At 39.9% G+C, this 27,988-nt stretch overlaps 3 protein-coding genes across 4 annotated transcripts in view; all 3 read left to right on the top strand.

The window, feature by feature from the left end:
• The window catches only part of slc38a9 (solute carrier family 38 member 9), a 48,715-nt gene extending 40,301 nt beyond the window's left edge, over window positions 1-8,414 (top strand). For both annotated transcript variants that reach the window (XM_078287922.1, XM_078287927.1), the window contains exons 14-15: window positions 5,939-6,028; window positions 6,367-8,414. In XM_078287922.1, coding sequence (XP_078144048.1) covers window positions 5,939-6,028; window positions 6,367-6,532 — 256 coding nt within the window. In that variant the 3' untranslated portion in view covers window positions 6,533-8,414. The remainder of the gene's footprint in view (window positions 1-5,938; window positions 6,029-6,366) is intronic.
• LOC144539812 (uncharacterized) lies at window positions 1,227-2,517 on the top strand. The gene is made up of 3 exons (XM_078285799.1): window positions 1,227-1,296; window positions 1,886-2,045; window positions 2,227-2,517. The coding sequence occupies exons 2-3, from the start codon at window positions 1,927-1,929 to the stop codon at window positions 2,447-2,449; spliced, it is 342 nt and encodes a 113-aa protein (XP_078141925.1). The 5' UTR covers window positions 1,227-1,296; window positions 1,886-1,926; the 3' UTR covers window positions 2,450-2,517.
• Window positions 8,415-19,644: 11,230 nt separating the features above from the next.
• il6st (interleukin 6 cytokine family signal transduce) overlaps window positions 19,645-27,988 on the top strand; it is a 31,730-nt gene continuing 23,386 nt past the window's right edge. The window contains exons 1-5 of the mRNA XM_071920276.2: window positions 19,645-19,981; window positions 20,338-20,427; window positions 23,102-23,407; window positions 23,617-23,761; window positions 25,044-25,201. Of these exons, the coding sequence (XP_071776377.1) occupies window positions 20,355-20,427; window positions 23,102-23,407; window positions 23,617-23,761; window positions 25,044-25,201 (682 nt within the window). The 5' untranslated portion in view covers window positions 19,645-19,981; window positions 20,338-20,354. The remainder of the gene's footprint in view (window positions 19,982-20,337; window positions 20,428-23,101; window positions 23,408-23,616; window positions 23,762-25,043; window positions 25,202-27,988) is intronic.

Genomic DNA, 27,988 nt, shown 5'->3' with positions numbered 1-27,988 from the left:
CCTGAATGTGGAATAACTAAAAGAAATCTGACCTGGCGAGCAATTTATTGCTCTGGTCATCCAGAATCGCATAGACTTTGGTCGCCTTCTCTGGCTGGCCATTTGGGTAAGCCTTGGAAGGAGCCAAGGAGATCTTAGAGCAGGACCTCTTTGCTTTCCACAGACTTTGGTGCATTTTGAGGTGACAGCAGATTGAGGAGCTTCAGCTTCTCCCTCCCTGCCATGCTTGGTTGAGGTTGAAGGGAGCGGTTAGGGTTAGGGTGTAAGGCTGTAATATGAGCATCACTATCGCATCCAAGCCACTTCAATGGCGCGCCGAGACAGTCCCTGGATAGTATTCATGAAAGAGGACTTCCAAGCCAAATCGTTTTCTGGGCGGTCATCAAACTTAGTGAGCCCTGAGTTAAGCAGCTCTCTGCATGCAAGGTACCTGGATACATCGTTGGTGTCAGTGTCATCAATGAGTGGTGGCTGTGGTGTCCTCTTAACAGGTGAAGCAGAGGATACAGCGACTGTGGCAGCAATGGCACGTCAGCTTCAATTGTTGTGTAAGTAGCTCTCACTCCACTGGGAGCTGTAGAATAGTGGGGCCTTGGTGGGGTTTCTAGTTTGAGCTCATGGATGACCCCTCAGGTGGTAGAATTATTTTCCCCATGCTAACATTCTGCTGCTGCCTCCAGAACCTTGGTCTCAGCAATGGCTGCAGCTACTTTCCTTTCTTACTGAAGTGCTGTTAAAGTGGAAGAGGCTTGCACGGAAGCAACTTTAAGTTGAGCCTTTTTGATCATGACTTCAGACTCCTTGACAAAGTCAGCTCTAGCACGGGTGGCTTCCAGCTTGCCACGAGTTACGCTAGCTGAGCTCTGTGGTCCACTTGATGAAATGTCCTTGAGTTAGCTTACAAGCTAGCAGCACAGCAATGACAACAAGCTACAATTAGCTTAGCTTAGCCAATTTATTTTAGCATCATTAAAGTTCATTTTTTAGTCCCAACATGTTGTTTTTAACTTATATATATCGTCGCTGTCGGGCGGAAACCTCGTATCTCCATATTTTTTATTTTTTTTTCCATAAATCAATGCTATTGGTCACCCTTTACGTCTGTCTGTGGGTTTTACAAATATTTAACCAATGAAAAGTATTAAAAAGAGCTTGTGACTAAATCTCGTAACTCCATTGGATCCTCAAACTGTCGGCAAAACCTCGTAACTCCACCCCGCCTCCATCTTGAATGAAGTGCCGCACGCAGAGCTGAGGTAAACAGTGACGAGGCGATTTCGTCTGACTTCGTCTGAGGTAAATAGCTCAATAAAATGTTTTCAAATTACCCCTAGGTTGCAAACTTAGTTAAAACTATGCAGTGTACCTGTTTATCAAATTTAGCTCTGATGTAAACATTGTGATTATAGATGGAAGTGTTTGCTGAGGAGACTAGAAGCTAGAAGCTAGACTAGAAGCTAATGTTAGCGATGTGACAAGAAATGATCAGATTATTCTTAGCCTTTCTCTCTCTAGCTAACGTTAGATCAATCCCTACTTCATCGAAAGTAATACTTATTAGAAAACTCAGTTGAAACTCTGTCCTGTATTGAAACGGCGATGATAAATGAAGTATAGCAGCTAGCTTGCTGAGAAGTCTAGCTAGCAAGCTATATGACAAGAAATTATCAGACTAATGTTATAGCCTATCATTCACTTGATTAGTCGCTACTTAAGATTGTCATCAGCAGGTGTAACGTTATGTAATATCAGTGTTGTACAGATGTCTCGTCTAGTTAGCTAGATAACCAACTTCTTGCCTCAACATGATGCTACTGTAACCGTTGAGGCAAACTAATCTGATATGACCGGGTTTTTTTTTTGTTTGTTTTTTTTGTTTTTTTAGGGTTGCCCTGATGAAGAGAGTGCGGTCCAAGCCCAACCCGTATGAAGTCAGATGTGGACCATACCTTATTCCAAGACTTCACCAAACTGAGGCTCTGCAAGTCCATCCGCCCAGGGATCAAACCCGGTGACCCCACTGTCCATGATGTCAGTGCCATCAGGTAACTATCAAACTAAAACCATGTCTCTCTCACCAATCCAGGTCAAAAGTCATGATGTTGCACATTTACTTGCTTCTGTTATGTAAAATTATACTTTGTATTGTATGCTAACTGTTTGATGATGCTGTGTACATGGTGGTGTTCAAACTCTGTCGAACTATTTCTTTTTGTATGTTATTAGGTACAACATCAATGGGACGATGGACTTCAAGATTCAGCACTCGGATAACTGGACTCTATTGCCAAAGCACCAGCTCCGACACACCACCTCAGACACGCTTACAGTCACACCACTCTACACAGAGAGCCAGAAGATCAAGGAGATGAAATACAAACACCTCCAAGACCTCAAGGAGGTCATACCGAAAGACTTCCACAGCTTTTATGACAATCTAAAACACTAAGAAACACAAACACACACTCAGTCACTCACATGCAGGTATGTACACAAACACACAAAGTGATAGACTGTTAATAAATCGTTGATAATTGTTGATTGTTGATAAATTGTTGTGGATAGATAGAATATAAACTTACCTGACATACTTACCTGATATAGCTGTGAACACAAAACGGGTATACACTTAACTGGAAATGTAATATTTATATCTATTTTTGTACGGTAGAATTATATTTGCTACTGCCTATTATTGTTAACTTTTTGAAGTGCATTTGCATTGGGGAATGTGAACCTGTTGGATTCTCCGCTAATCAGCACCTGATTATTTAAAGACACACCTGATGGCAATCAAGCACAGAGCGGATCTGATGAAGCAACATGCGAAACGCGTAGTTCGCTCCTTTTTGTTTTTAATGTAATTTGTTAATAAAATAGTGTCAATCCTAATATCCTGGTGTGCGCTGGAATATTGAGTTTTTGGTTTACTGTGGTTCACCCTGCACCAGCTGGCACCCAGGAGAGAAGCATTGCTGTGCACGGGGTATCTTCAGTTTTTTTACTTACCTGAAATACTTACCTGATATAGTTTTCACAGCTATATCATCACTTAATTTTATGATGGACTACCTGTTTTTTATATCTATTTATGTATTATTAATGTATTTATTTTTTATTATTATGGCATTTATTTATTTATTGTTGGTGTGCCATTGTTATAATGCACATTTTCAAAAAATGATTGTCTGTCTAATGCATGTAATCAACTATCTAACAAGTGTACACTACAATACCTGTGAGTATTGTTAGAAATTAACTAGTATTGTTTTTAATAGTCTTGCATTCAGTTTTGTACACCCTCCAGTAGGCAGCATTGAGCCAGAATGGTAGTTGCTTCACTCAACTGTAGAAGAACACAGAAGTAGTAGGCAGTTGTTTGGAGACAGTCTCTGGTTGTTTGCAATGCAAGAGCTGAATAAAGAACTGGTTGTTTGAATAAGTACAGCGTTTTCTTTACTCAAGAAACACTAAGTCTATAAAGGCTAATGTTCTATGTATTTGAGGCCTGAGATGTGGGAGCAGAGAAGAGTGCACGCAAACCACGGTAGGTTGGAGTGCAGTTTAGTCTGGCATTTTGCCGTCTAGTCATAGCCAATACTGTCTTCAATAGCCTGTTCATAGCACTAATCTTTTTATAACAAGAGATTTTGGCCAAATGTATTCAACGACAGGAAAAACTGCTGTTCTAATCAATGACGGACAAAACACGTATCTCGACATTCGCTGTTCAAAAACCTCGTAACTCCATTTGAGCTTCGATTTTGGTAAAATGTTAATAATATAATGACACATGCAAGTAACTGACCATATATAAAGACCAGGGGTGTCACGATTTTGATTCTAAATCGTAAATCGATCGAAATGAGCGTTCGATTTCGACCTTCGAAATCACAAGCAGGTTCGCGATTCTCCCAGTATTTTTTTTCTCTCCACCCCGCCTACTTGCACGTGTCTGAAGAAAAAAAAACAACATTTCAATGACGACACAGTGTAGCTGCTAGAGAGCGCCCGTTCTATATTTCACTATAGCGCCCAAGAGCGCCCGTCATTTTTAAATCGTTTAAAATGTACCAAAAACTGAAAATCAAGTTATCAGCTTTGTTTTATATATACTTCAAGTTGTCATTGATGAACCGGAACCGGAAAATACTGTGACACTGAGACATTTGATTTTCCCCGGGTTTAGTTGTCCTCCACCGGTAAAAATGGCTTCGCCGGCTAAGCATCACGCTTTTAAAACCTTCTGGAAGCTGTCAGATTGTGCTGTGAGACAGAACCTGACCCGCCGTATGTAGTGGAAAGTTACGAAGACATTGTGAGTTGAAGTCTTTTGATCGAAATCGCTTGTTCTTGCTCGATAAAACAAGACACAAGATCACCTTCACTAAACAGCAGGACCTACCTGACTCTCACCGCCGGAGACGGATGCTGTTTTCCGGGAGGCAGTGCGCCGAAGAGTCGGTAGGAGGACTGGCCGGGTTGCAGTGACTTTTATCCATATAAGTTTGCGACTTTTTCCATATTTGTTTGGCGACTATTATTGTCTGATCTTATTACTGTGTGGGCTGAAGCGCTGGAGGTTTTGTATGTATTTTGAAAGCTTATCGTTAGCCAAGATAGGAAGGATCTGTTTTGTTGTCATACTGTGAATGACACTTCAGTAAGGAGACGCCCTCAATCGCCTTGCCATGTATTTGGTACCAAATTAAAGGGAAAGTTGTGTTTTTTTAAATGGAAAAACTTTGAAGAAATTTGACCATATGGCCTTAGTGTGGTACATTCCAAAAAAAAAAAAATATGGCAGTTATATCACACTTGATACCATCTTTTTAAAGAAGAATTTGAAAATGTAAATGACAGTTGTCAGGGCATAAAACCAATGATCTGTTGATCTTTACAAATCAAGACTCGATAGTCTAACAATGGCATAGCCGTCAGTGCTGGAAAAAAAAAGTTTAAATTGAAAATCGAATCATGACCTTAAAATCGAAAGTCAAATCGAATCGTGGATTTGGAGAATCGTGACACCCCTAATAAAGACACAATACCAACTTTGACGGCGCGGTGTTCAGTTATTTTAAAAACACAGGGTTTTTTTCATTTCCTGAAAAGTTACGGTTTTGGACATACAAGGTTTCCGCCCGACAGCAACGAGATATATATATATATATATATATATATATATATATATGTCCATTTACAAATATGTCAAACAAATAACAAAAACTCACAAGCAAAGGATCTCCAAGGCACAAACAGTTGTAAGGAAGGAATGAGAGTGCTGACTACATGGAAAAATCTCCCCACATGGAGAAAAGTAAACTACTTCCTGCTTGAACTCTAACCTTTCAGACATGTAACTTCAATTAACCAATGAGACTACACTTGAATTATTACTGCTATATGACAAACCTCCACTAGGTGTCTCCAATAAATTACACAGAAAGGCTACAAAATGTGTGCCTTGACAGCAGGTCTTATTGCAGTGTGGGTGTTATTTTGTTGAAAGGACGTGTTATATTTGCTTTTTGGGTTTGACTGTTCGAGATTGCATTGGCCCTCTGCATGTGTATTGGAGAGCAGCGCTCCCTGCAAACTAGAGGGTTAGGTTAGGGCACTGTCGTGCCTAAAGCTCTACAGTGAAGTGACAACATTTTGAACACAATCAATTGGCATGGTGGCAAATTATCCACTCAATTCCAGCTGGCATTAAAAAGGTCTTAAATTTGGCTTTCTGAAACCTGCAGTTACCCTGAAAATGATGATTCCCAAATTATTATGTGAACATTCCTTACTTGAAGGCATCTATTGTGATATGTCATCTACCTACAGATGAGCTCTTAAAGTGTCTGTCAGTTATCAGTCTTGTGTAGTAAATTCTATTTATGCTATCCTTTTTCAGAATTTCATAAGTTTTCACACTTTCTCTCCCAAGTTTCTTCCATGTCCTCACTCTGAACATCTTAATTGTTGGAGCTGGTGTCGTCATGGCCAAGTTTTATCCCAACATTGGATCCATCATACGGTACATTAAGTCAACATTGTTTTAAAATTGTTTCCTTATTCAAATTATAAAAACAGCTAAAAACCAATTAATCAATTATAATATAAATTAATCTATTTGGAACAACTGAATAACCTAAGACATTAATTTGATAGACTGCAGTGTGCTCAGAAATATCTTGCATTGCCTTGTATGTTCCATAAGCAAAGTTGAGAATTAACTCCTCCCCCCAGCAACTTTTTAACTTTTTTATTATTTAGGTTCTATAACCTTGTGGAACACACTGATTTGACATGAGGCAATGCTGCTGTAATGAATTGTCTGTATTGATGATGGTAGCTCTCTGTCTCCCCCTGCAGGTACTCTGGTGCAACATGTGGCTTGGCTTTAGTATTTGTCTTCCCTGCCTTGGTCCATATGATCTCCCTAAAGCGGCAGGGGGTGCTCCGCTGGCCATCTGCCCTCTTTCACAGTTTCTTGATCCTGCTAGGCATAGCGAACCTGCTTGGTCAGTTCTTCATGTAGAGACAACTGGCATCCAGCCTGTGTTATTTTAATGGGTATAGGCTTCCCACATAAAGGATTTTCAACATGATACTGTTGAATTATTTGAATGGTATTCGTTTGCTCTCACATGATGATGTGTAGGTACAGTAGAACATCTGTACCAGCCTTGCCCAGCCATAAGTCTTGAGCTATTGTAGGCCTGTTTTAGTTTTAAATAGATTCTAATACACCAAGGTACCTCCCTGAACTATAACTATGCAATTTTGAGTGTATTACTTTAATTCTGTTTTTATATGTGAGGAGTTTATGATCATTAAGAACTGGTAGAAATAATACTTTTTTTCTGACAGAATTATCTTCTATCTTCTACAGCCTGTCCTTCCACTAACTATTCTACTTAGAGCAAAGTATGAATATTAGAAATACGGTATCTGGTGTTTTTGAAGACATAGTCATGTCATGTGTGCATATCTGCTGTAACCTGTTGTAATCAGTTGAAAATGTGGGCAGGATCTCTTAATGTGTATGAGCAGTGTTGAGTACATGTTTGATGTTTGGATTGGCCGTGTGCGTATGAACACTTTATATAGGTAAGGTATCCAAAGTGCCATGTTTTAGCAGTTGTAGGATGGACAAAGGAAATATGTAAATATGTGTGAAAACAAGCCATTATGTAAAACTATAAGAACTATAGAGATACTTGTTTCCTGTGTAGGTTGATGGAACTCGTCCAAGGTTAAATATTACCCACTGGACATAAACCTGTAAATAGGAACAACTACCAATTTGCAGAGCCCCCAGTCCACTCCAGCAGTGAGTAACACACTAAAGAATAGAAATTTGAAAACTTTTTCATTCTGGTCGCCAGTGTTTCTACTATATTGTTATGATATCAATGGGACAAGGACACATTATGTTTGACAGTGAGGCTCATCTGCATGGGTTTTTCGGCTTGACCCCACCCCAAGTCTACCGTATTTCCTCTAATAGTGGCCGGTAGTCAATTAAAAGCCGGGTCTCCGATAATGGCCGGGGGCGTGGTTGACACGAACAAATAAAGGCCGGCCCCAAATACAGGCCGGGGAAAAAAACAAAGGAAACAAGACTAGGTCAAAACGTCGGGACCCCGCCGAAATCTCGGCCGGATCACCGGGAACAAATCGGCGCCCAGCTATCGGCACTGGCCGGAACCGTGTCCCCGGGAAACTCGAAGCGTCGGCAGCTAATACATCCATGGTCGGCAGTAAGCCCTCGGCGCACCGAAACCTCCATGCCGCCGACAGAACAGAGGGCTGTCAGGTGGACTGAGCTCGCGCATCGAAATAAACGGCGATATAATATAATTGTATAGATTCTACTTTAGCTTCAGTTAGCTTCATCTTACATGCAAACAATGGTGGATACCGGTAAACTCCTGGCGCCTGTTATACATGTAACTGTAGTTTGTAGTAACATACAAGTGCCACAAGATGGCAGTATGCCACAAGATGGCTCGGCCGGCGGAAGACTCTGGAGCGTGCCGTCGCCGATTACCGTAATTATCGTAATGCATTGCAGTAACAAAAAAACGGCGACCTAACGTACCCCAACAGAAGCAGATCAGAAAACAAGGAGGCTTCATACTAAAATATGAGCAAATATACTTATCAAACAGAGGGAATTAGAAATAAAGGCCTGTCTCTAATATAAGCCTGCTTCCAATAAAGGCCTGGTACCCTCTGCAGTTGAGGTAAATAAAGGCCCGGGCCAATATTAGAGGAAATACGGTAAATTCATTTGTGTATATATGTGGCTTTACAAGCAATGTATTTTATGTGGATATATGAGTTTGTGGAAACTATTAATGCAGTACAATTGCTATTTTCTTATCTATCATAATAAATGAGTAAGCAATCAGTAATCAATAATGTTCAAAATTATCATTATTGTCATATACAGTTCTCAATTTTTCATATTACAGTAGCATGGCATATACTGTATATTCTACAGTACCATGACTGCTGAGGAGTTTTTGTTATTGAGAATTCAAGTTGAAAACACAGTTTAATAGGGCATTAATGGGGGTGTGCGGGTGGGGGTGGGGGCTTTTTTAATCAATACAAAAACTTCGGCTTCCCCACATGAAAAACAAGACAAGACAATCAATATGAACATTGTAAACAGCATAGACAATAAAAACAATAATCAACAATAACTCAACAGGAAACTACTCCAAAAGCTGCAAACTATTTCACATCGGGTGCTTGGTTCAAGCAAAGTATGTTATGATAATCCTCCATATATAATGTTATTCCTTTTCTTTAAAGGTCCCATATTGTGGAAAACGGGATTTCCCTTGCCCTCTGATTATAAAGAAGTGTGATGTGCTATCTAAACATGGTGAAAGTATCAAAATGTACGGTTGCCAACTAAATCCACACAATCCATATTAGAAAAGCGAGCCTCTAAACAAACCGTTTGGACTTCCGTAACTATGTGGCGTCACAAAGGTTCGCTCATTATCATTTTTGTAAGAAATAATAAACTAACAAAGTGTTTTTTTCAAAGCAGTTGAGCAGTTGTCATTGTTTATTACCGGAGAGTTTTCCCTACCTGTAGCTGCCAGGGCTGTGGTGTCTTATGTTTCACTCTTGGAACGGTTAGCCAATCAGAACAGAAGGTCTTTAATATTAATGAGCCTTAAAGACACGGCAACATAAACAGCCTGTTCTTGGTAAGGCTCAGAGAGATGCTGGAAAAATGGAGTAAGAATTGATTGAGAGTGTTTTTGGTACATAACATCACACAAACAGCTTTTAATGGACCTCAAGACATAAAAGAAAACACTGGAAAGTGTAGAATATGGGACCTTTAAAGACACTTTTTGAGACTCTTCAGACACAAATTTACACTCTACACACACATGACAAAACATTCATCATGGTACATACTGCCATGTCTTTTCTAAGTGATGCTCTATACATTTGAAGATATTTTACTTTTATTGCTATTTATATTCCTGTGAAAATGAATAGCAGAATGTTCACAACTTCAGCTTAAAGTGAAAGGATCAGAAAATGCACAGGCAGAATGCACAGTGTACATTTTGGAGGTAGTGCATGATAAGTAACTACTGAGGTGGTCTTAATTAGTCCACTCTGCCAATGATACAAACCATAAGATTGCAAGCACATTAATTACTGTCTATGATTTATCATGTCATATCACACCAGTGATAAACACAATTTGTCAAGCAGTTGGAAGTACACTGACAGTGGCTAAATGAAATTAGCAACTGCAAGCAACAGAAAGCAGCAGGGCGACGGTCAGCCATTATGATGGTTGACATCTTTCTGCAGGCCCAGCCATTATGATTAGTGTGTTTTTAAAAAAAAAAATGTCCTTCTATATTCCAGGGTTAGGGTTATATCCATCTATTTTCTAACCACTTATCCATGTCAGGGTCATGGTGGCCACAGGGCAAGCAGAGCAGCCTCTGTCCTTTTTCCCAGCAACTTCCTCCCCAGGCACTGCCAGCTGAAAGATGTAGTCCCTCCGGGATAGGTCTGGCCCGGGGTCTCCTCCCAGTCGGTTGTACCCGGTACTCCTCCAAAAGGCAGCTCCTGGGGGGCTTTCTTACCAGGTGCCCAAACTTCCTGAACTGGCTCCTCTCTCCTGTCTTGTGCTGAGCTTCTCACACTGTAATGGAGAGTGAAGACAGCCACTCTGTGGAGAAACCTAATGTCGGTTACTTGTATCTGCAGTCTCTCATCTTCAGTCACTACCCATAGCTTGTGATGATAGGTGAGGGTCGGAACAAAGGTCAACTGGTAAATTGATGGCTTTGAGTGGTCTCTTTTTACCACTACAGTATGATACAATACCTGTATTACTGCAGCCGCTGCAGCTAACCGGCGATCAATTTCACAGTCCCTTTTACCCTCATTGGTAAATGAGACCCCTAAACTCCTCCACTTGGGGCAGTTGCTCACCCCTCGTTGCTCACTTATTTTGACCTGTACTTTTTTTGACCTGTTTATTTTTTGATTTGTTTATTATAAGGATCCCCATTAGCTGACGCCTAGCTAGTCTTCCTGGGGTCCAAGACAACATTACAACATTACATGATACACACACAGAAAAAGCTAACAAACAAAAGAAACAAGAAAAACCAAAACATTAATCTAAAACTAAGACAAGACAACATTATACACAACACATAGACCTTAAAATTAACATCTGGACAGCAAGACATTGAATTAAAACTAAATAAAGAACTGATATTGAAGACAAGAAAATGTAGGGAATCATCAGGATAGTGTATGTAAGTGTAGGTGGGATTTGAGCTTCTTTTTAAAACATGCCTTTCCTTTGATAGAACGTATATGTGTATGTATACTTGGAAGACAGTTTCATGACATGACAGCCCTGTATATGATGGTTGGATTAATTGGATTTTGGTCGGGGTAGAATCATCTGCCCCCTACTGGCCCCTCTAGTGGAATGGGTATGAACATCTGAGCTATAAATTATTTAATTAAAAATAAATTTAGAGTCTGAGTTTGAATGACTGTGTGAAAATAAGCTGGCAGATAGTCTTTTCTCCACAGTAAGCCATGTAAGACGTACATGCATATCTGCTACGTTGGACCTAGAGGAGCAGCCCAGAACAAGTCTAGCTGCCTTGTTTTGTGCTACTTGTAACTTTCTGAGGAGACCGTATGAAGCCACCACACCAGCGACCACACCACCGAGCAATAATCTAAGTGACAGAGAACCAAAGAACGAACAATTTGGTGCCTGGCCAGGACAAAAGCCAGCCAACAGAATAGTAGAGAGCTTTAATAACATGCTCTCCCATTCAGGAGACCAGCCCAACCTCATCCTCAACATTTTTACACCTGTGACATAGGACATCTGCCGACTCTGAAGCAATATGTCATCTGTCTAACTCACATCACACGAATCATGGACCTCTGTTTTGAAATCATCAAGGATGCATACAAAGCTGTCTGCAGTGTTTTACACCTCCCAAAATACAAGGCCAAAGTCAAAAGGGAAAAGCCCATCACCAAGGAGATACAGGTTTGGTCTGAATGCTGCAAAGAGAAACTTGGGACCATTTTGAGGATACAGCATGGGGCACTTTTTTCTTCTTGTCAGGACAGTCAAACTAACAGACACTATAGCCTCTAATAATTTATGTGAATCCAATGCAGCTCAAACTAAAAGTATTACAGTCTCTCCAAATAAGTTATGTGTAACCAAACAGCTGAAAGGTTGCCTCAATGAAAAGAATGCAGCGTTTTGTAGAGGTGATACTATGAGTGAAAAACGGAAAAATAAGTCCGCACACTAGATAATGCTCACATGAACATTTATTGGTATACCACCATGTGACGTTTCAGACATGAAACAAATGCAGAGACACACCTTACAAATACCCCTCTCCAGGGGTCACCTGACAGGTCATGTGATTACAAAATGGTGAACCAAAAAGAAAAAGAAATACATAAAATAGTGAGCCCTGTAAGTACAAAGAATATGTACAATGAACCCTGTAAGTATAATCAAGGGTGTAATTTTGGTTTGAGAAGTGGGGGACACACAATAAAACGGGGAGTCTGGGGGTACTCCCCCAGAAAAAAATTTGCGATTTGAATCCCATTTCCTGCATTTCTACATACATTTAGGGACTACGGTAACCAATATAAAATCCGGGAAATAATTAAGTTGGTCATCATGCTAAATTCTGCCAGAATAGTACTAAATATGCATAAGAAAAACTGTCTTACTTTCTGTATTGTTTAACCCACAACTTTACTGAACTTCACATGTTGAGTTATTCAATTATAGATATATATATATTTTGAAGAATAGGACTGACCTATCTATGGTACATTATTGTGGCACTATCGATAGATAATGTGTCATTTGCAACTTCAATCACAACAAACATATACAAAATGTATCAAAGAATATGAAACTTTTTTTTTTTTAGAAGTCACACACTGTCAATACTATAAGAGCACTGCCAATGAATGTGTTAGCTTTTTTATGTAAGTCTAGTGTGTAGTTATCTTTATTATGAGTCAGAGGTGGGACCAAGTCATTGTTTTGCAAGTCACAAGTAAGTCTCAAGTCTTTGCACTCAAGTCCCAAGTCAAGTCCCAAGTCAAGACAGGCAAGTCCCGAGTCAAGTCCCAAGTCAAGACTGACAAGTCCCAAGTCAAGTCCCAAGTCCTAAACTTTGAGTTTCGAGTCCTAAACAAGTCATAATGCGCTCTTCACCAAATGTAATGCCATTTTAACAACAGAGTAATAATATATTAAATTTTCACAAATCATGAATGCTTTTTTAGAAGCCGATTTGTCATCTCGTTTCGGGTGAACATCAAAGTACGAGTCGGGGAGGGAACCCACAACAGTCTCGTCTGTTTAAACAGATCATTGCTGTACAATGGCCGACACTGAGCCTGTGTTATGGGGGGGGGGGGGGGTAGCTGTAACGTTAGCTAAGCATTGGCTCGCTAATTACGTTAATATATTAGCCTCGACTTACCGTTCTTTGTGCAGCTTCAAATGTTGAACAAAGTTGGAAGTTGTTGCATCTCCGTCTGTAATTTTCGACCCGCATGTTTTGCATACTGCAATTAGTTTTTGGTTGACCACCGCATAGTTTTTGTACGCAAACGAAATTATCTTTGGTATCATTTTTTCTAACTGGCGCTCAGTAACATAACGTTACTTCTTCATGGTTCTCTCCTGCAACTTGATTGGATGCTGTCAGATTGGTTCAAACAAAGTGGATCTGGGAAATGAAGTGTCGACTTGCTGGGAATGAATAGCGTTAACGTTAGTTGATTCAGGAAATGAAGGGAAATGAATTGATTCGTGGCACACTTTTTAAATAACATACTTTTTAATCTTTGGGTTTGGGAGAAGGTATCAAGTCTTTTCAAGTCAAAAGGCTCAAGTCCAAGTGAAGTCACGAGTCATTGGTGTTAAAGTCCAAGTCGAGTTGCAAGTCTTTTTTGATTTTGTCAAGTCGAGTCTAAAGTCATCAAATTTGTGACTCGAGTCTGACTCGAGTCCAAGTCATGTGACTCGAGTCCACAACTCTGTTATGAGTATTGGTTATACCTGAGATTAGATAGGCTTTGGTTCTACCTTTTCACAGTGTTACTCAAAATACATGTCTTTTGCCTCATTCAGTGAGCAATTTTTCAAGTGCGCATGCGTGGAACACGTCCGCGTCCACAGCAGTGTTGCCAACTCTTTTCCAAGGAAAGTAGCTATTGGCTGCTCAGAAAGTCGCTAGAAGTCGCCAGATGATGTCATACGATAATTTGCATATCAATATATAATGCTGCACTTGTTATGCACGCCGCGGCGTAGCCCGTTTTAATATAAGTGCTGACTCCGCCCACCCGGGCCAGTTTCGGCGTGCGCCGGTAGCAATTACAAGTGGACCCTATCCTACAGTCCCTGCTCTCAGCGGAGGGAGGGGGGCTACGCTGTGTGTGGGAAGCGCTGTGATCATCAGACCTCTCTGGATTAGACAAGCAAGTAGAGAAAACCGGCATCAGCTGTACCAATTTATTGCCAATGCTTTGGGATTCAACACATTAACATTGCTTCCCATGGGCGTGCATGTTACAGAGATAAAGAACTAAGTAAGTGACACAAGAGAGACAATTAAACAAGAAAGGACAGATTAGCAGACAATGGCATGTAGACAAAACAAGTGCACATATAAGCATAGCGTACATAAGACACTAGCAGAGCGGGCACAATAACATAGACTATAGCATGCGTCGGACAGAACAAACACACCTACAGTAAAAGCACATATATGACACTAGAGCACATAGCATACACATCAGCATGGACAATAGCATGCACTGAACAAGACAAATACACATACTAGAGGCAAGACAAGCAAGCAGGACAAGACAGTTGGCAAGATGCCGGCAGAAGCATCGGTTGTAGTACTAATGTATACATGGCTGGCTATTAATAAGCCATAATTTCAGCTGCCCTGTGAAGGAACGGTAAGTACTAAGTTCTCTAATATGCGCTGGTACTGAATTCCATTCCTGTGACGCCTTAACTGAGAATGCAGAGTGGCTAAAGGCACTTTTTCTAATGGGTACAACACAGTCTCCTCGAGTTGAACCTCTGGTTGCCCGGTTGGTATTTGACCTCTGTGTGATGAATGTTTGAAGCGGAGGGGGAGCAGTGTTATGCAAGATTTTAAAGACAAGGCAAATATTTGCATACTTAATTAGATTATCCCAACTCAAAAGTTTATACTTTCTTAAAATGAGGCAATGAAACAATACCACAGCAATGGAGAGACAGATCAGAAAAAGTAGTATATAACCCACAAGCTGAGGATATAATGTCAACATCAATACCACAGCAATGGAGAGACAGATCAGAAAAAGTAGTATATAACCCACAAGCTGAAGATATAATGTCAACATCAACATCAGAGCAATCATAAAAAACATACACACACACACACACACACACACACACACACCTGGTAAATAGAGGAGACTGGCCAGAGAGAGCCTGCACAAGAGAGTCACTACAGAAATGGCCGCAAGTCTACCTTGTCGTTCAAGTGGGGAGAGGGACCATAATAACTTTCCATTTTTGGAAGGTAACGTGTGAACTATCAGTGGTTCTCGCACTACTACAGGTATGGTTATGTTAGGTTAGGGCCCTAAAGCAGAGGGAAGTTTTTTGAAGATTATAAAATTGCATGTTATAGTGACCTCAATATCATCCAAAACAACCAAAACAAATGTGTGTAAAATGTTGATATTTCTTATATGTTTTATACAGCTAAAACAGCCTGGGGTCAAACAACTTAGAAATAAATGCACAACAGCTGTGAGGAAAGCAAAATCAGATTTGTACCTTGATTTAATATCAAGCTCCTTCTCTAATCCAGCAAAGTTTTGGAAGGCTGTTAAATCCACTGGTAATAATACCTCTACCTCTATACCTTCCCATGTCAAGTTTGATGATTATGTAATTTCTGATCAGAATGTGATTTGCTAAGTATTTTGCTAAAGCCTAAAAAAGCCTAAAACCCCCTCCTAGTACCACTGGTGGTGACCGTGTGCACTCTCCAGGCCATGTCCCATAGTTCTCCTTGCATCCCTTTTCTGCCAGCGTGGCAGCGATAACTGAGCTTTTAACCCATATTTTTAATCTCTCCATTTCCACTGGAGTTTGGAAGAAAGCTCACATCATTCTGATCTGAATAATTATAGACCAATAATTATAGACCAATTTCCAAACTCTCCTGTCTAGCAAAAATCCTGGAATCATTAGTAAACAATCAACTTAAGACATATCTCTCTGTTAATTAAGTTTTGAGCTCTCCCCAGTCTGGTTTAGACTGGGAAGAGCTAAACTAAATAATCATTGCGATCAGTGAAGGTAATTAACATTCTAAAAGAGCAATTCTCCATACGAATCATTGCAATGTGAGATAGTTTCCCCTTTCATTGGCTTGTAATCAGGCACGTGCGGGGGGGGGGGCTCTGGGTGCTTGGGCACCTGCTCCTTTTCCCTTAATTGAACAAAATGCTCCTTCAAATATACATTTATTATTTTATTTTAGGCATTTTCCGAATAGTTAATAAATTGTAGCGATACGAGCAAAACTATTTGAGCAAATGCAAAACACAAATGAGATTATTTGCACAGTGCACTGCCCCTTTCTCTGTCCTTCTCACATGTGGACGTTCCCCCCGCCCCCTCTGCCCAATAGGGCTGCGCTATCAACAGAATCACAGAGCAGGAGGACAATGAGCCAGGGAGACCTACTGTGATAGGTATCGATTAGTTTAATAAATATTGTTGCAGCCATTAGTTAAACCTGGCGATATATCACATATCCTGCAATTATTTCTTAGCATGTAGGCTGTCAATGTAGCCTGGTTCCAGACTCCTGAATCGCGACCTGCCCACTCTTCAGATTTGGTCGAGTGATTCAGGGTCTGAGGCCTGTACTACGAAGCAGGATTTGGGGTTAGCGAGGTAACTTCAGGTTTAACCCTGGGTTTTCGGTCTCACGAAGGTGGTTCACTTTTAACCGAGGTAGATCACCATGGTAACTTATGCTGCACGGCTAACCTGCTCCGGAGCAGGTTAAATTCAGGGTATCGCATCAAAACGTATGAAAGGCCTCCTGACCGATCAGCTCTCTGGAAACAGGGAGTCACCATTCCTACAGGATCCCGATATGGACAAATATACAAAATCACAATAAAAAACTGAAACCTGTTAGGCTATTTTTGAATTAACAGACAGTAAGAAGTGCTGTTCGCAGGGCGACGTGTTTACAGACCAGTAGAATCACGTTGTTTTCCATGATCGGAGATATAGCAGGTAGGCTACTTAATTGACCATATTATTAATGGATTAAAGTTATGTTGCATATATTAATTGCGCTGACTTTATTTAATTGGATTCCCAACAGTGTTTGGTTCAATGTCGGCTATTTCATATTCCATTACTGCAGCCCCTAAGAACATGAGGCCGACTTTATGAATAGAAAATCTTTTTACAACCTCAATGTGTCCACAAGCTATTTTATCAATGAAAAATATGATCACTGTGTCCTAATGACGGGGCAGTTCCTCCAGTAATCCTCTCTAGCCTTGGAAGCAGAAACAACTTTTACTTTTCGCGGTTATGTTTTGTAATGCTGACAGTTATTCATTATAAGAATTTGTTCTTCTTGAGAGAAGAACCCAATGTGTTGAAAATGTCAGCAGGAAATATTAGGGCTTATATCATCCTATAATTAGGTCTATTGTCTATGGCTTTTATTGTTTGATTAGCCTATTTTATTATTTTCGCCTATTTTTAGGCTATTACTTATTTTTATAGTTTTGCACTTATATTCTATGTCCTTTTCCCCGCTGAGTCACATTACTTTTGCTGCGCAACAATCTAATTTCCCCACGGGGATCAATAGTTTCATTTTATCTCATCCGAATTGTCTGATCTGGATCTGTCCATGTTGCATGTGATTGCAAACCCTGCCTCTTTCATGTGAACGCGCTCATAGCTAGATTGGGAAAACCTGGGTTGATTTATCGAGTTGATAACCACCGTCGTGTGACCGCTTAGCGTGATTGCGGTTGTTAGGCTTAGTGAAGCCAGATAACGAAAAGATATCCTGGGTATGTTGAACTTGCTTCGTAGTACAGGCCTCTGGTGTTGCTCTGTTCGAAGGCGATTTCTCGATCGGAAAAACGATCAGGCCAATCAGTGCCTTTGTGGGCGGGACTAAAGTTTGAACCATTCGTGCAACAGTTTTTCATTGGCGTTTCGGCATAATAATATTTGTTGAAATCACCCCTCAATCAACATTGTCTTTGCAAAGACAATATTTTTGTCAAAAACGACCGACATTCTTGGTAAAGTTAGTAAATACTCCCAGCATCAGTGTAACTGAAAATAACGTCAGAGCGGTCGGATACGTCAGTCACTAGTGATTGGTTCGGGGAAAATCAACACTCCCCATACAGAAAACAGCTAACATGGAGGCAATGTCAGACTGAATAATGGAGTGGAAACTAAATGGCCATTCAGTCTGAATATCAGGCTACTGTCAATGAATCAATGTAGCTATTTGAAACTTGGACCGAATTGACTATTGCTACCTAGCTTGATGCTGCTGCTAATAGTGACTTTCTTAGCCCAGTAGCCCAGATTCTCTCGTTTGCTTTACATATGCCTTACATTTACATATTATATAGTGAGTGGCTGCAAGACGCCCTCGAAAGCAAGAAGGGCTAAAGTAAAAGAGAAAGTAAAGCAGAGGGCAGCTATGGGACTCAAGAAAACTGGTGAGAGGCAGACTGGGGAGTCAGACGGTGGCAGGGCAGCAAACTTCATATTCATCATGCAAGGAAAAAAATAGATTTAGTGACTTTATCTTAAAATCTATCCAAGATTGTTAAATTGTTAAATTTTATTTAATATTTAGCACAGGCAGACAGCAATGCAGAGAGATGAGGGGGAGAAAGAAGAGGACAATGAGACAGAAAGACAAGAGATGGAAGCAAATATAACATGAGTAAAGGGATTTAACAGCATTGCTGCACTCCTAAAACCTTATTCCACAGACTGTTTGACACTGTAGATGCCCCATTTTTCATTTGAGCAACTGCCCCTGAAGAACTCTCTGCACGTCCCTGCTTGTAATACTGTATGAATAGGACAGCGGCGTTAAGTGCTCCCGGGAAGTGCATGCCTTTCCAGCGAAGTCCAAGCCTTTCCAGGGAAGTCCAAGCCTTTCCCGGCAGGCATGACGAATCCGGCATAACACCGGAAGTCCGTATTTGGGCATGTGGGTGTCGGCTTTACGAGGTCTATTCCAGTACATTGCAGCTTACTTGACATTTAGCAAACTTCAAACTGTGTGATAAGCATTCTTAAATATGTTATAGACCCTAGTTATATTACAGTGAACTTCAATCTATAGAACTTCTGATTGAACGTATTTGTGTTTACTACTACCCAGCATACAAACAGCAAAACTTCCTTGTTTGGAATGTTCCAAATACGCAGCGGGGAACTTTATCTCGGTGATAATCGCTCATTTGAAATTATGTTTGGTGATGGCACGAAAGAACACATTACTTAGCTTGCTATTCAGCTATCGTTGCACCATGGAGATTTTATAGTTAGCGGTACTGATAGGGTCTTTGGTTAGTGTTTAGCCCGTCACCCACCAGAAGTACAAGTAGTACCCAGCTTAAATAATTTCCCCTCAAAATCTACAAAAAAAGCATACGTTTCGCAATCGCTTATGTAACTATGGGTATCGGAAGATGATTACCAACACAATTGATTCCTTTGTTTAGCTAGTTGACTTGATATAAAATGCCCCCCCTCCCGTGTCTATGGAAATCGCGCTATAGCCACCTGACCTAACCTTGGTGGTCTTGATTAACTTCCGCATCGACTCCCGTCTGCTTGTAACCTACCATAATATGCTTGCAACCACTTGTGAAAACCTGTAATGTGGACAAGAGAGGCGGGGACATACTGGAAAACAGTCGAGGACCGGGGCAGAAGATTTTGACAGACAGTTTTCTGACAAATCCCGGGGAACTATTTCTTCACGAGGGAATTGAACAGATCTGTATAACGCTGGTGGCAGGGCAGGCGTTCATTGTAGATTGCTTCAGTCGATTCATATACTTTTAGATCATATACATGAGGCGCAGTAACGCAAAAATATTGAGACACAAGTGTACCTAGACGGGAAGTGGGAGGTCCAGCTACATCGTTGTTGTTCCACCCTAGAGTTACTGGTTAGCATTAACTTACCCTCTCACACAACAAACGTCCCAAGTTTATACAGTGTTGACGTTTGTTAGACATCCCAGCCGTCCAAACATGATATTGACCTAGCATAGACTATATAAAGAAGCCAACATCCATCAGGTAAGTGTTGCAATGTTTACTTGTTTTACGAAGGATCGTAACAACATGCCGTTAGCAGTTAGCTAAGATGCTACTATTAGACAATAATATAAATGGTGACATTCGCAACATTATTACCACCACAGTCTTATGTTTCGTTTCTGCTTTTATTCGAACAATTGTTAACATCGTTGTATATTGATGTTTAACCTGGAGAAATGCTATTACAAATGTATTGAAGCCATTGATAGCTAGTTAATACAACGTGAACTGTACTCTATCCAGATAGTTGTAACGTTTGTGTAACAAAATGTCAGGGAGCTTACAGCCAACGTTGATCTTAACTAACCTTATCTAACAATATATTATTTTCCTAGTCCTCCTGGGCATCACGATGGTCTCTCAGAGAGGTTTGCTCCAGCTTCTAGCGTGGGCATGCCTGGCCTGCAGTCTACCTGCTAGCGGTGGTCAGTAACCTTTCATCTATGAACCTCCATGAATGTTAGGAAAATCATCTTCCATCTGTAAACATCAAAGCTTCACTTAACCTATCTTAAATCAGAGTTCTACACAACAGGAGGAAGATATTACACATAATAATTGGGGATGGAGATAATGTTATTATTAAAAACATCCAAAACTCTCAGTGAGAATGGTAGGCTGGATTCTGTTTATCATCTTCATCACGTCAAGGGAGACGGAGATTAAAAACACCATCAAACTCTTTGGTGTAAAAAATCATGTGGCCTAGTGTCAGAAAATTGTTGTCAATTTTGTGTTGCATTTCAAAGGATATTCCCACCTGCCTGGTGTGCTCCAAAAACTGTAATGTGGTAAATAGTAAATCATATTTTGGCATTAAGCAAGCTTGTTGACCTGTATTGGCGAACAGTAGGAATTGTAACAATGTTGACAGAACCTATCTCCTGCCACATATCGCTGTTGCAGCCATCACAGAAACATTTTACAAAATTGACATTACAATTCAAAAACTTAGTTGTGTTTGCATTGAGTTGTGGAGTGTTAAATTGTTTGTCTTATGTGTGTGTTTTATAGGTACCAAATAACTAGGGCTGCATGATTATCACAAAAATTATAATTGGCGATTAATGTCCTTGATATTGCAATTGCGAGTATAATTTAGATGAATAGATTTGCAATTAAATACCTATTTTGTGTTGCCAACTACATATACTGTACTCTGTATAAACAACCAAAACAAATCCAGTGTTTCCCACAGGTTGACAATTTACTTGTGGTGGTGGTTGTTGGCGGGGTGGGGGGGATTAATTACTTTAATTACTTGTCCTTACCTACAATGACAACAGCATGTTCAATGGAATCCAATGGTAAACGGGGACAGTATGCCAGTCTCTGCACTCATGCAACTCTCTGCAACTCTCTGAGTGTTGAGCAGTTTGACACATCTCGGATTAGTGTTTACAGTAATCTAACACAGGCGAGTTTGGAGCAAACTGGAATTTTTTCACACAGAGACTGTCAGATTGAGTACAATGCTACTGGTCTATGCATTGCCAAATAACAGACATGACATGATACGCACATTAGGCACATCAGAGATTGATCTAGATCAATTTCTATACATTGACCAACATTTGGTTTTGCGGCGACTGTGTCGATATTGTGGCAGTGCACCACTGTTTTTACTTAATTGCACTTTTAAACATCAATAAATCAACATAAATATGATTTCAACTTCACATTGCTCCTCTTAGCAGCATCATAGAACAAAGCTCTTATTCAAAGTTACTCATTTTAATTGCGGCCTACCTCTCAAATTGTTCTGGAGGCTACCACAAACAGAGGAGAAATCCATACTTCTTAAAAGATGCTCATTCAGGTTCAGCAGCACAGCTTGGGATTAGTTATATAATGTGAATGCCTCTGATTCTCCAGTGCACTCAACAAGCTCAACGGATATGTCTGTGATTGGTTACAATGCTCATTTGCTGTTTAGAGCAGCTTGAAACTAAGTTAGAAGAACTTGATTTTGAGCGGGAGTAGCCTCAAAAGTTATTGAGAAGATGCAGATCCCAATTCTGATATTGGCCATTTACTTACATCCCTGAATCAGTTATGCATAGCTTTCCAACCAGTGTTTTTACTGTTTTCTCAATATTAGATTCTGTATTGTACATCTAGTGTATAGACACAGAATAATAAAAAAAAATGTATATAGCCTACATTGGCTGGATTTTTTTGGAATCTAGCATTCAAAAGCAACATGGTCGAGTTTTTTTTATTGTGAACGTCTTGGTTATCCTGGAACAACAGCTTACTCACTCGGTAATGTTACAGTGTATCCAGTTAGAGTTATTCTTCCTCCAATACTCCGATGTAGAAAGATAAAAGAGCAAAATGGTTTATTAACAACTCCACAGCCAAATCCACAAGACAGTACTTGTTATCTAACACAGGAGTACAAATCGGAAAAACAGTTGCAGAGTAACATCAATGTGATAGCGATAAAAACTGCATTGTCCCAATCCACCGTTAATCCAACCGTCAAAAAATTCCGATATCTGTCTTAAAGTAAAGAAATATATGGTGAAAAAACACAGGCTAGGGAGTGTCTTAAATAGACAGTAACAATTATTGCAATATCTATATGATCAATATGTTGTGTTTCATTCAAAGATTAAGTTATTATTAAAGTTTCAAGTTTCTGGGAATGTTGGTTTCAGGGTTCTTCAACAGATGTGACTCAAAATAAAAGGTGTTCATTATCTGTTCAGTTCAATTAATTCCCACAAAGATTCAAAACTGAGCTTCAGACTTTCACACCTAGTTCTATGTGACCCAGATAGTACCATGAGAGGACCTCAACCTAAAAAGAAAAACGCTTGAGTTTATATTTGAAAATATCATTGATCTAAATACATAAAACCGACATGGAATTTCACCATCTGATGATTATCTCCTTCCAAGCCTCTTGGCCTCATATCTGACGGGTTTTGACAGTCTACATGAGAAGGGAGTGGGAACATTTTGACCATGTTGCAACTTGTATCTGTGTTGCAGATGATAACTTGAATATTATTGATATTAAACTGATAAAACTCATGCTTTTATTGAGACCAACCGTTGTGATAACATTATCTTGTATTTGTTGGTCCTCAGAATATGACAGCCATGTGATGATTGCCCCACAGTCTCCAGTGGTGGAGATTGGGAGTAATTTCACTGCCATGTGTGTGCTCATCAACACAAGTGAAGCTACAGCAGATGACCTCTACTGGGTTTCTTCTGATACTCCTGTACCTAAAGAACAGTACACCAAGATCAACAAATCAGCTGTTAATGTTACTATCACCATCACCAGTGAAACACCTCCATGGCTATTTTGTAAATGCAAGAAGGATTCCTCACCCTATATAATGATGCACCAAGGCAAATTTATCCATGGGATCATCCTTAAAAAGGGCTGTAAGTTCTTCTGTATTGAAGTAAAACAAAAATGTTTTCCTGTGTAGTTCTAATGCCATATGGAAACAAACCAAGCAATGTCACAATACAAATGTTTGTGCACATGCAGTTATTTTCTCATAGAGTGAGTTTAGATTGCAGATAGAAGATCAATATTTGAATTGTGTAATCCCTGTGTGTTAATGTGCTGTTATTTCTCGCTAAATCAGATCCCCCTGAAAAGCCTGAGAATCTGTCCTGTGTGGCAGTTCAGGAGAAATCCCTCATCTCCCCACACATCAGTTGTAAGTGGGAACCAGGAACACGTGGAAGCAAGGATGTCATTACAGAGTACACACTTAATGTTGGAATGCTGTGAGTACCATGTTAGACATTAAATAGTAGTGCATTAAAGCTGTTTTTGTTTAGTTGTTAAAGGAATACTTCACCCAAAAATGAAAATTCTGTCATTATCTATTCATTTTTTTTCAGTCACATTAAAAAAGTTATGTGAGCTATTTTAGCAGCCATTTTGAATCCTACTGGAAACTGGAATCATACTAGAATTATCCTAAAACAGAATTGTTTGGGGAGTGTGATTTTAAAGGAATAGTGAAAATTCTGTCATTATCTACTCACCCTCATGCCAGTTGAAACACAGGTTTGGTTTAGTTTGTGCACATAACACACCGAGAGGTTAATTATCAGGAAAAAAAATAAGCCTTCCCTCAAAATTTCCAAGTAAACAACTAAAACAAAAATCTGACCAGGCCTATAGCATGTTGTTCTCTGGTATATCTTATATCTCTGGCACATACCAAGTGCTCCAATTGAAGCTTAACTGTAGCAGCAGAAACCACACTGCATCAATAGATATATGAGGACATCTGTTTTCTTCCTCTTTCAAATGCAACTTAATTTATTTCAGACTAAGTCCAGTCATATTGATTTGAGCACAGCTTGCCTAGACAACATTTTCACACTGTTTGTTGAAATGCATATAAAATAGCACATTTGCCTTACTAGATAGCTTTCTGGGTAATTAATCTTGAGCCATTTTAGTGTGCATTTGACCAAAGCATTACAGTTTACAATTTACATTACCGTCCCCGACAGTATTTCAATTGCTGCATCCTCATGTCCATAATTGTAAAAAAAAAGATACTGATGGTTCAAAAATGGAAACCATTTATAGCTGTGAATCTGTAAGTTAGTTAGTAGTGATTATAGTTTGTGTTTTGCAAAATATTTTCCTAGAACATTATGTAATTTGCAGTACTATCTACCTCCTATATTTAGAAGGCTATTGACAATGAAAATTCAATATGTTTTTTGTCAACATGTTTACATGTAAAATTAATAAATACATTGGAAAAGATCCAAGTAAGATAATTAATCCTCTGGTCCCCCTCAAACAGAAAGAACTTGTAAATCAGGTTGTATTTGGTGCCCTTGGGCTCCAAAAGAGAAAAGAAATCATATGTTAATAAGAATTGAGTTTTTAAATAAATAAGATTGTGTTTAAAAATTTAAGATCTTGGAAAGTAAATGTAAAATTATCTGAAAATATCCAGTTCATTTATTGTTGATGTTTGTCTTGCTGTGATCTGATTTGCCCTCTATCAAGTGCTGGTATAACAACAACATTTCTCAACAGTGGTGAGACCCGGAAGGTGGTGGCAACGCAAAACAACAATGGCAAAATAACATGGGACGTTTTCCCCAATCATATGATACTTGATATTTGGGTGGAGGCAGAGAATAAACTCGGGAAAGTTGAGTCTGAACATCTGATAAAAGAATCCGAGCGGTTTGGTAAGTTAAATGCAGTTACAGCTGGTGTTGTAGATTCGAGGACATACAGTCAACTCCAGAATTGTTGGCATCTTTTATGAAAATGAGCAAAAATTGCTGTAAAAAATTACACATACAGTGGCCCACTTGCATAAAACTCAGTGGTAACAGCTTTGCGCCACACAACCTTAACGGCGTGGTATTTTGAGCTCATTCATAAAAATTCCGCAGCAGAGCAGTGTCTGTTACCATGGCTATATTGTCAGCGGTCGCCCAGGTGAAAGCCAATGACGATCAGCATGTTAATGACCTGTTGCATATTCAGTATCCACACGTGTCAATGTATCCACACTACTTGACGTATCAGAGCAAACTATTAAAACTATTTCAATAGGGTCTGGCTGCCAGACCGTGCCCTTTTCATCAATGTAAAGCATAGGCATATGGCCTGTCAGTGATGTGCCCCAATATTCTAAACGAGTGTTTTTGGTGGCAATGGCATTATCACAGTATTCCATTATGCAAAACTGTCAAGAATGGCCAGTTGAAAATATGAATTCAGAATTGCTCAAAAAGCTGTTTTCATATGTTTTCAGTCAGAATAATGTCTAATGACGCAATGGCAGAGGCGACCAGGTTTTAGACTAAAATATCCTGGAACTTGGTGGAATTAATTTAGGGTTGGGCGATAGGACGAATATATCGGCTATCGGCGATTGGCGAGTCCATCCAGTCATTGCTAATTTAATGGTAAATAATTAACCTGTAAAGCGCAATTCAAAGTGCGCGAATAGGAACTGGCAGTTGGAGTTGGGCGCCGTTATCCCCCTTTTTAAACGACATCACGTCTCCACCCTCTCTATGACAGTTGCCTTTTCACTCCGCCTTCCAGAGTGGCGTTTAGTACAACCATAAACACAAACACACTTGATATCCGACGTGATCCGAAGAACCAGTTATATATAACATAAATATATGCGTGTGTGAGACCTCACGTCACACACATGCCAGTGGCGACCGGAGCAGAGAGTATGAAGTTAGCAGTATAGCTGTGAATGTAGCAGTGCAATGTGTGTGTCACTGCCTGATCTCACAGCGACAGAGTTAACTTCTAGCCCGTTGATGCTAATTTTCGCAATGTTCAACTCAGATCGGGCAGCGACAAACCCATTTCAGATCCAGTTTTTAAGTCGCTAATTAGCGTTGCAGCTAGTGGACTTTTAGATCGCTAACGTTTTTAGCATAAGTCAATGGAGTTGAACAAAGCGAAAATTAGCATCACGGCTAGCGGACATTTTCTCTAGTTACATAGCTAACGTTACATACTAGAAGTTGACTGTCGATGTGAGATGTGCGCGACTCACATCTACGGTTGACTCAGATTGGGCAGCGACAGTGTGTACAGTTTAGTTTAGTTTAATTTTTGATTAAAGTGAAGGGGGTTAGCCCCGAAGTTAGCGACAATGGCTAACCTGACCTGGGGCACGTTAAATCTGAAAACGGTGTGCACTGTTTTGCTACGGTTTCCGGGTAGAACGTCATGTTTTCTCGAAATGGTGTGCAACGGGCTTTGAGGTACGTTGTCTCTCGTTTGGTGGGTGTGTCAGAGGTGTTACCCCTGAAATGCAAGGCAAATGTTGGATCACTATAATTAGGAACCACAGTTTCCACATACCCCTTCACTCCATTGGGATGTTCTCTGCTATTCTGGACGGCAAGGGCAGTGACTGTAACATCGAGCGTATTTTGTAGTATTAAACACACATTTAAACCGATTTCATCAGGCTCCGAAAATTCTTCGAAAAGAATGCAAAGAATGGCCTTCTCAGCTGCCATAGTTGCAATGCTTGCGTAACACAACTGGGTGTTCAAAGCACCACCATTTCCGTTTAAATAAACGTTTTGCTATGTTTTGTCGGGGCTGAACGCGCTCCAGGCTCACTTAAGGTGGACTGACCTTTAAGGTGGATCAGCTATTCTTCATTGTAGTGACAATCTCAGCCGCTCTGACACCCGGCGAATATATCGGCAATCGCCGGTTGTTGGGCTGACGGTGGCCGGTAGGAAAATTTTGACATATTGCCCAACCCTAAATTCATTATGCCACTGATCTTGACAAGAGCCTCTGGACCACTAGCAGCCAAACAGCCCCAAAGCATCAATGATCCACCACCATATTTTACTGTGGGTATTAGCTGCTTTTGCTTGTATGCTATATCTTTTGTCGCAAAACATGCCCATGGTGTGCATGGCCAAATCATCTGACCACAACACACAATTCCAGTTGTAGTTCCAATGATGCTTGGCAAGGTTCAGGAGCTTCGAAATGGTAAAAGGTAGCAATACAGTTTATGGAATCTGAGGTCAATTAACAAAAACATAAAAAAATAGAATTTCATTACAGGCGCCACTTTGTTTGGTTTTGTTTTATTCTTTAGGGGTGCCAATAATTTTAAACCCTATGTTTTTGAGAAAAATACTATTTCTCTTTCGTTTTTTTTTTATAAAATATTTTTTTATTAGAGTGAAAGTAAGTAATTTACCCAAATGTTTGAGCAGAAGATCTGAATTATTGTGTGTGATGTTTGTTATACAATAATTTTTGCTAATTTTCATGAAGGGTGCCAATAATTCTGGAGTTGACTGTATACTTGTCTCATCTCAAAAGTTCCTCTCCCACCTGCAGTTAGTGCAAAATGCAGCAGCAAGGCTTTTAACTAAGACTAAAAGACCATATCACCCCCATTTTAGCTTCTCTTCACTGGCTACCTATTAGATTTTAAGATTGATTTCAAGATTTTACTTATA

Source organism: Centroberyx gerrardi, chromosome 2 (assembly GCF_048128805.1).
Source record: "Centroberyx gerrardi isolate f3 chromosome 2, fCenGer3.hap1.cur.20231027, whole genome shotgun sequence".
NCBI lineage: Eukaryota > Metazoa > Chordata > Actinopteri > Beryciformes > Berycidae > Centroberyx > Centroberyx gerrardi.
This window is presented reverse-complemented; position numbering and strand designations above follow the sequence as displayed.

Excerpts from the sequence above, each read along its gene's own strand:
- LOC144539812 (XM_078285799.1), top strand. The coding sequence starts at position 1,927 with ATGAAGTCAGATGTGGACCATACCTTATTCCAAGACTTCACCAAACTG. Across the intron at positions 2,046-2,226 it reads CATGATGTCAGTGCCATCAG|GTACAACATCAATGGGACGA; the intron begins GTAACTATCAAA and ends GTATGTTATTAG.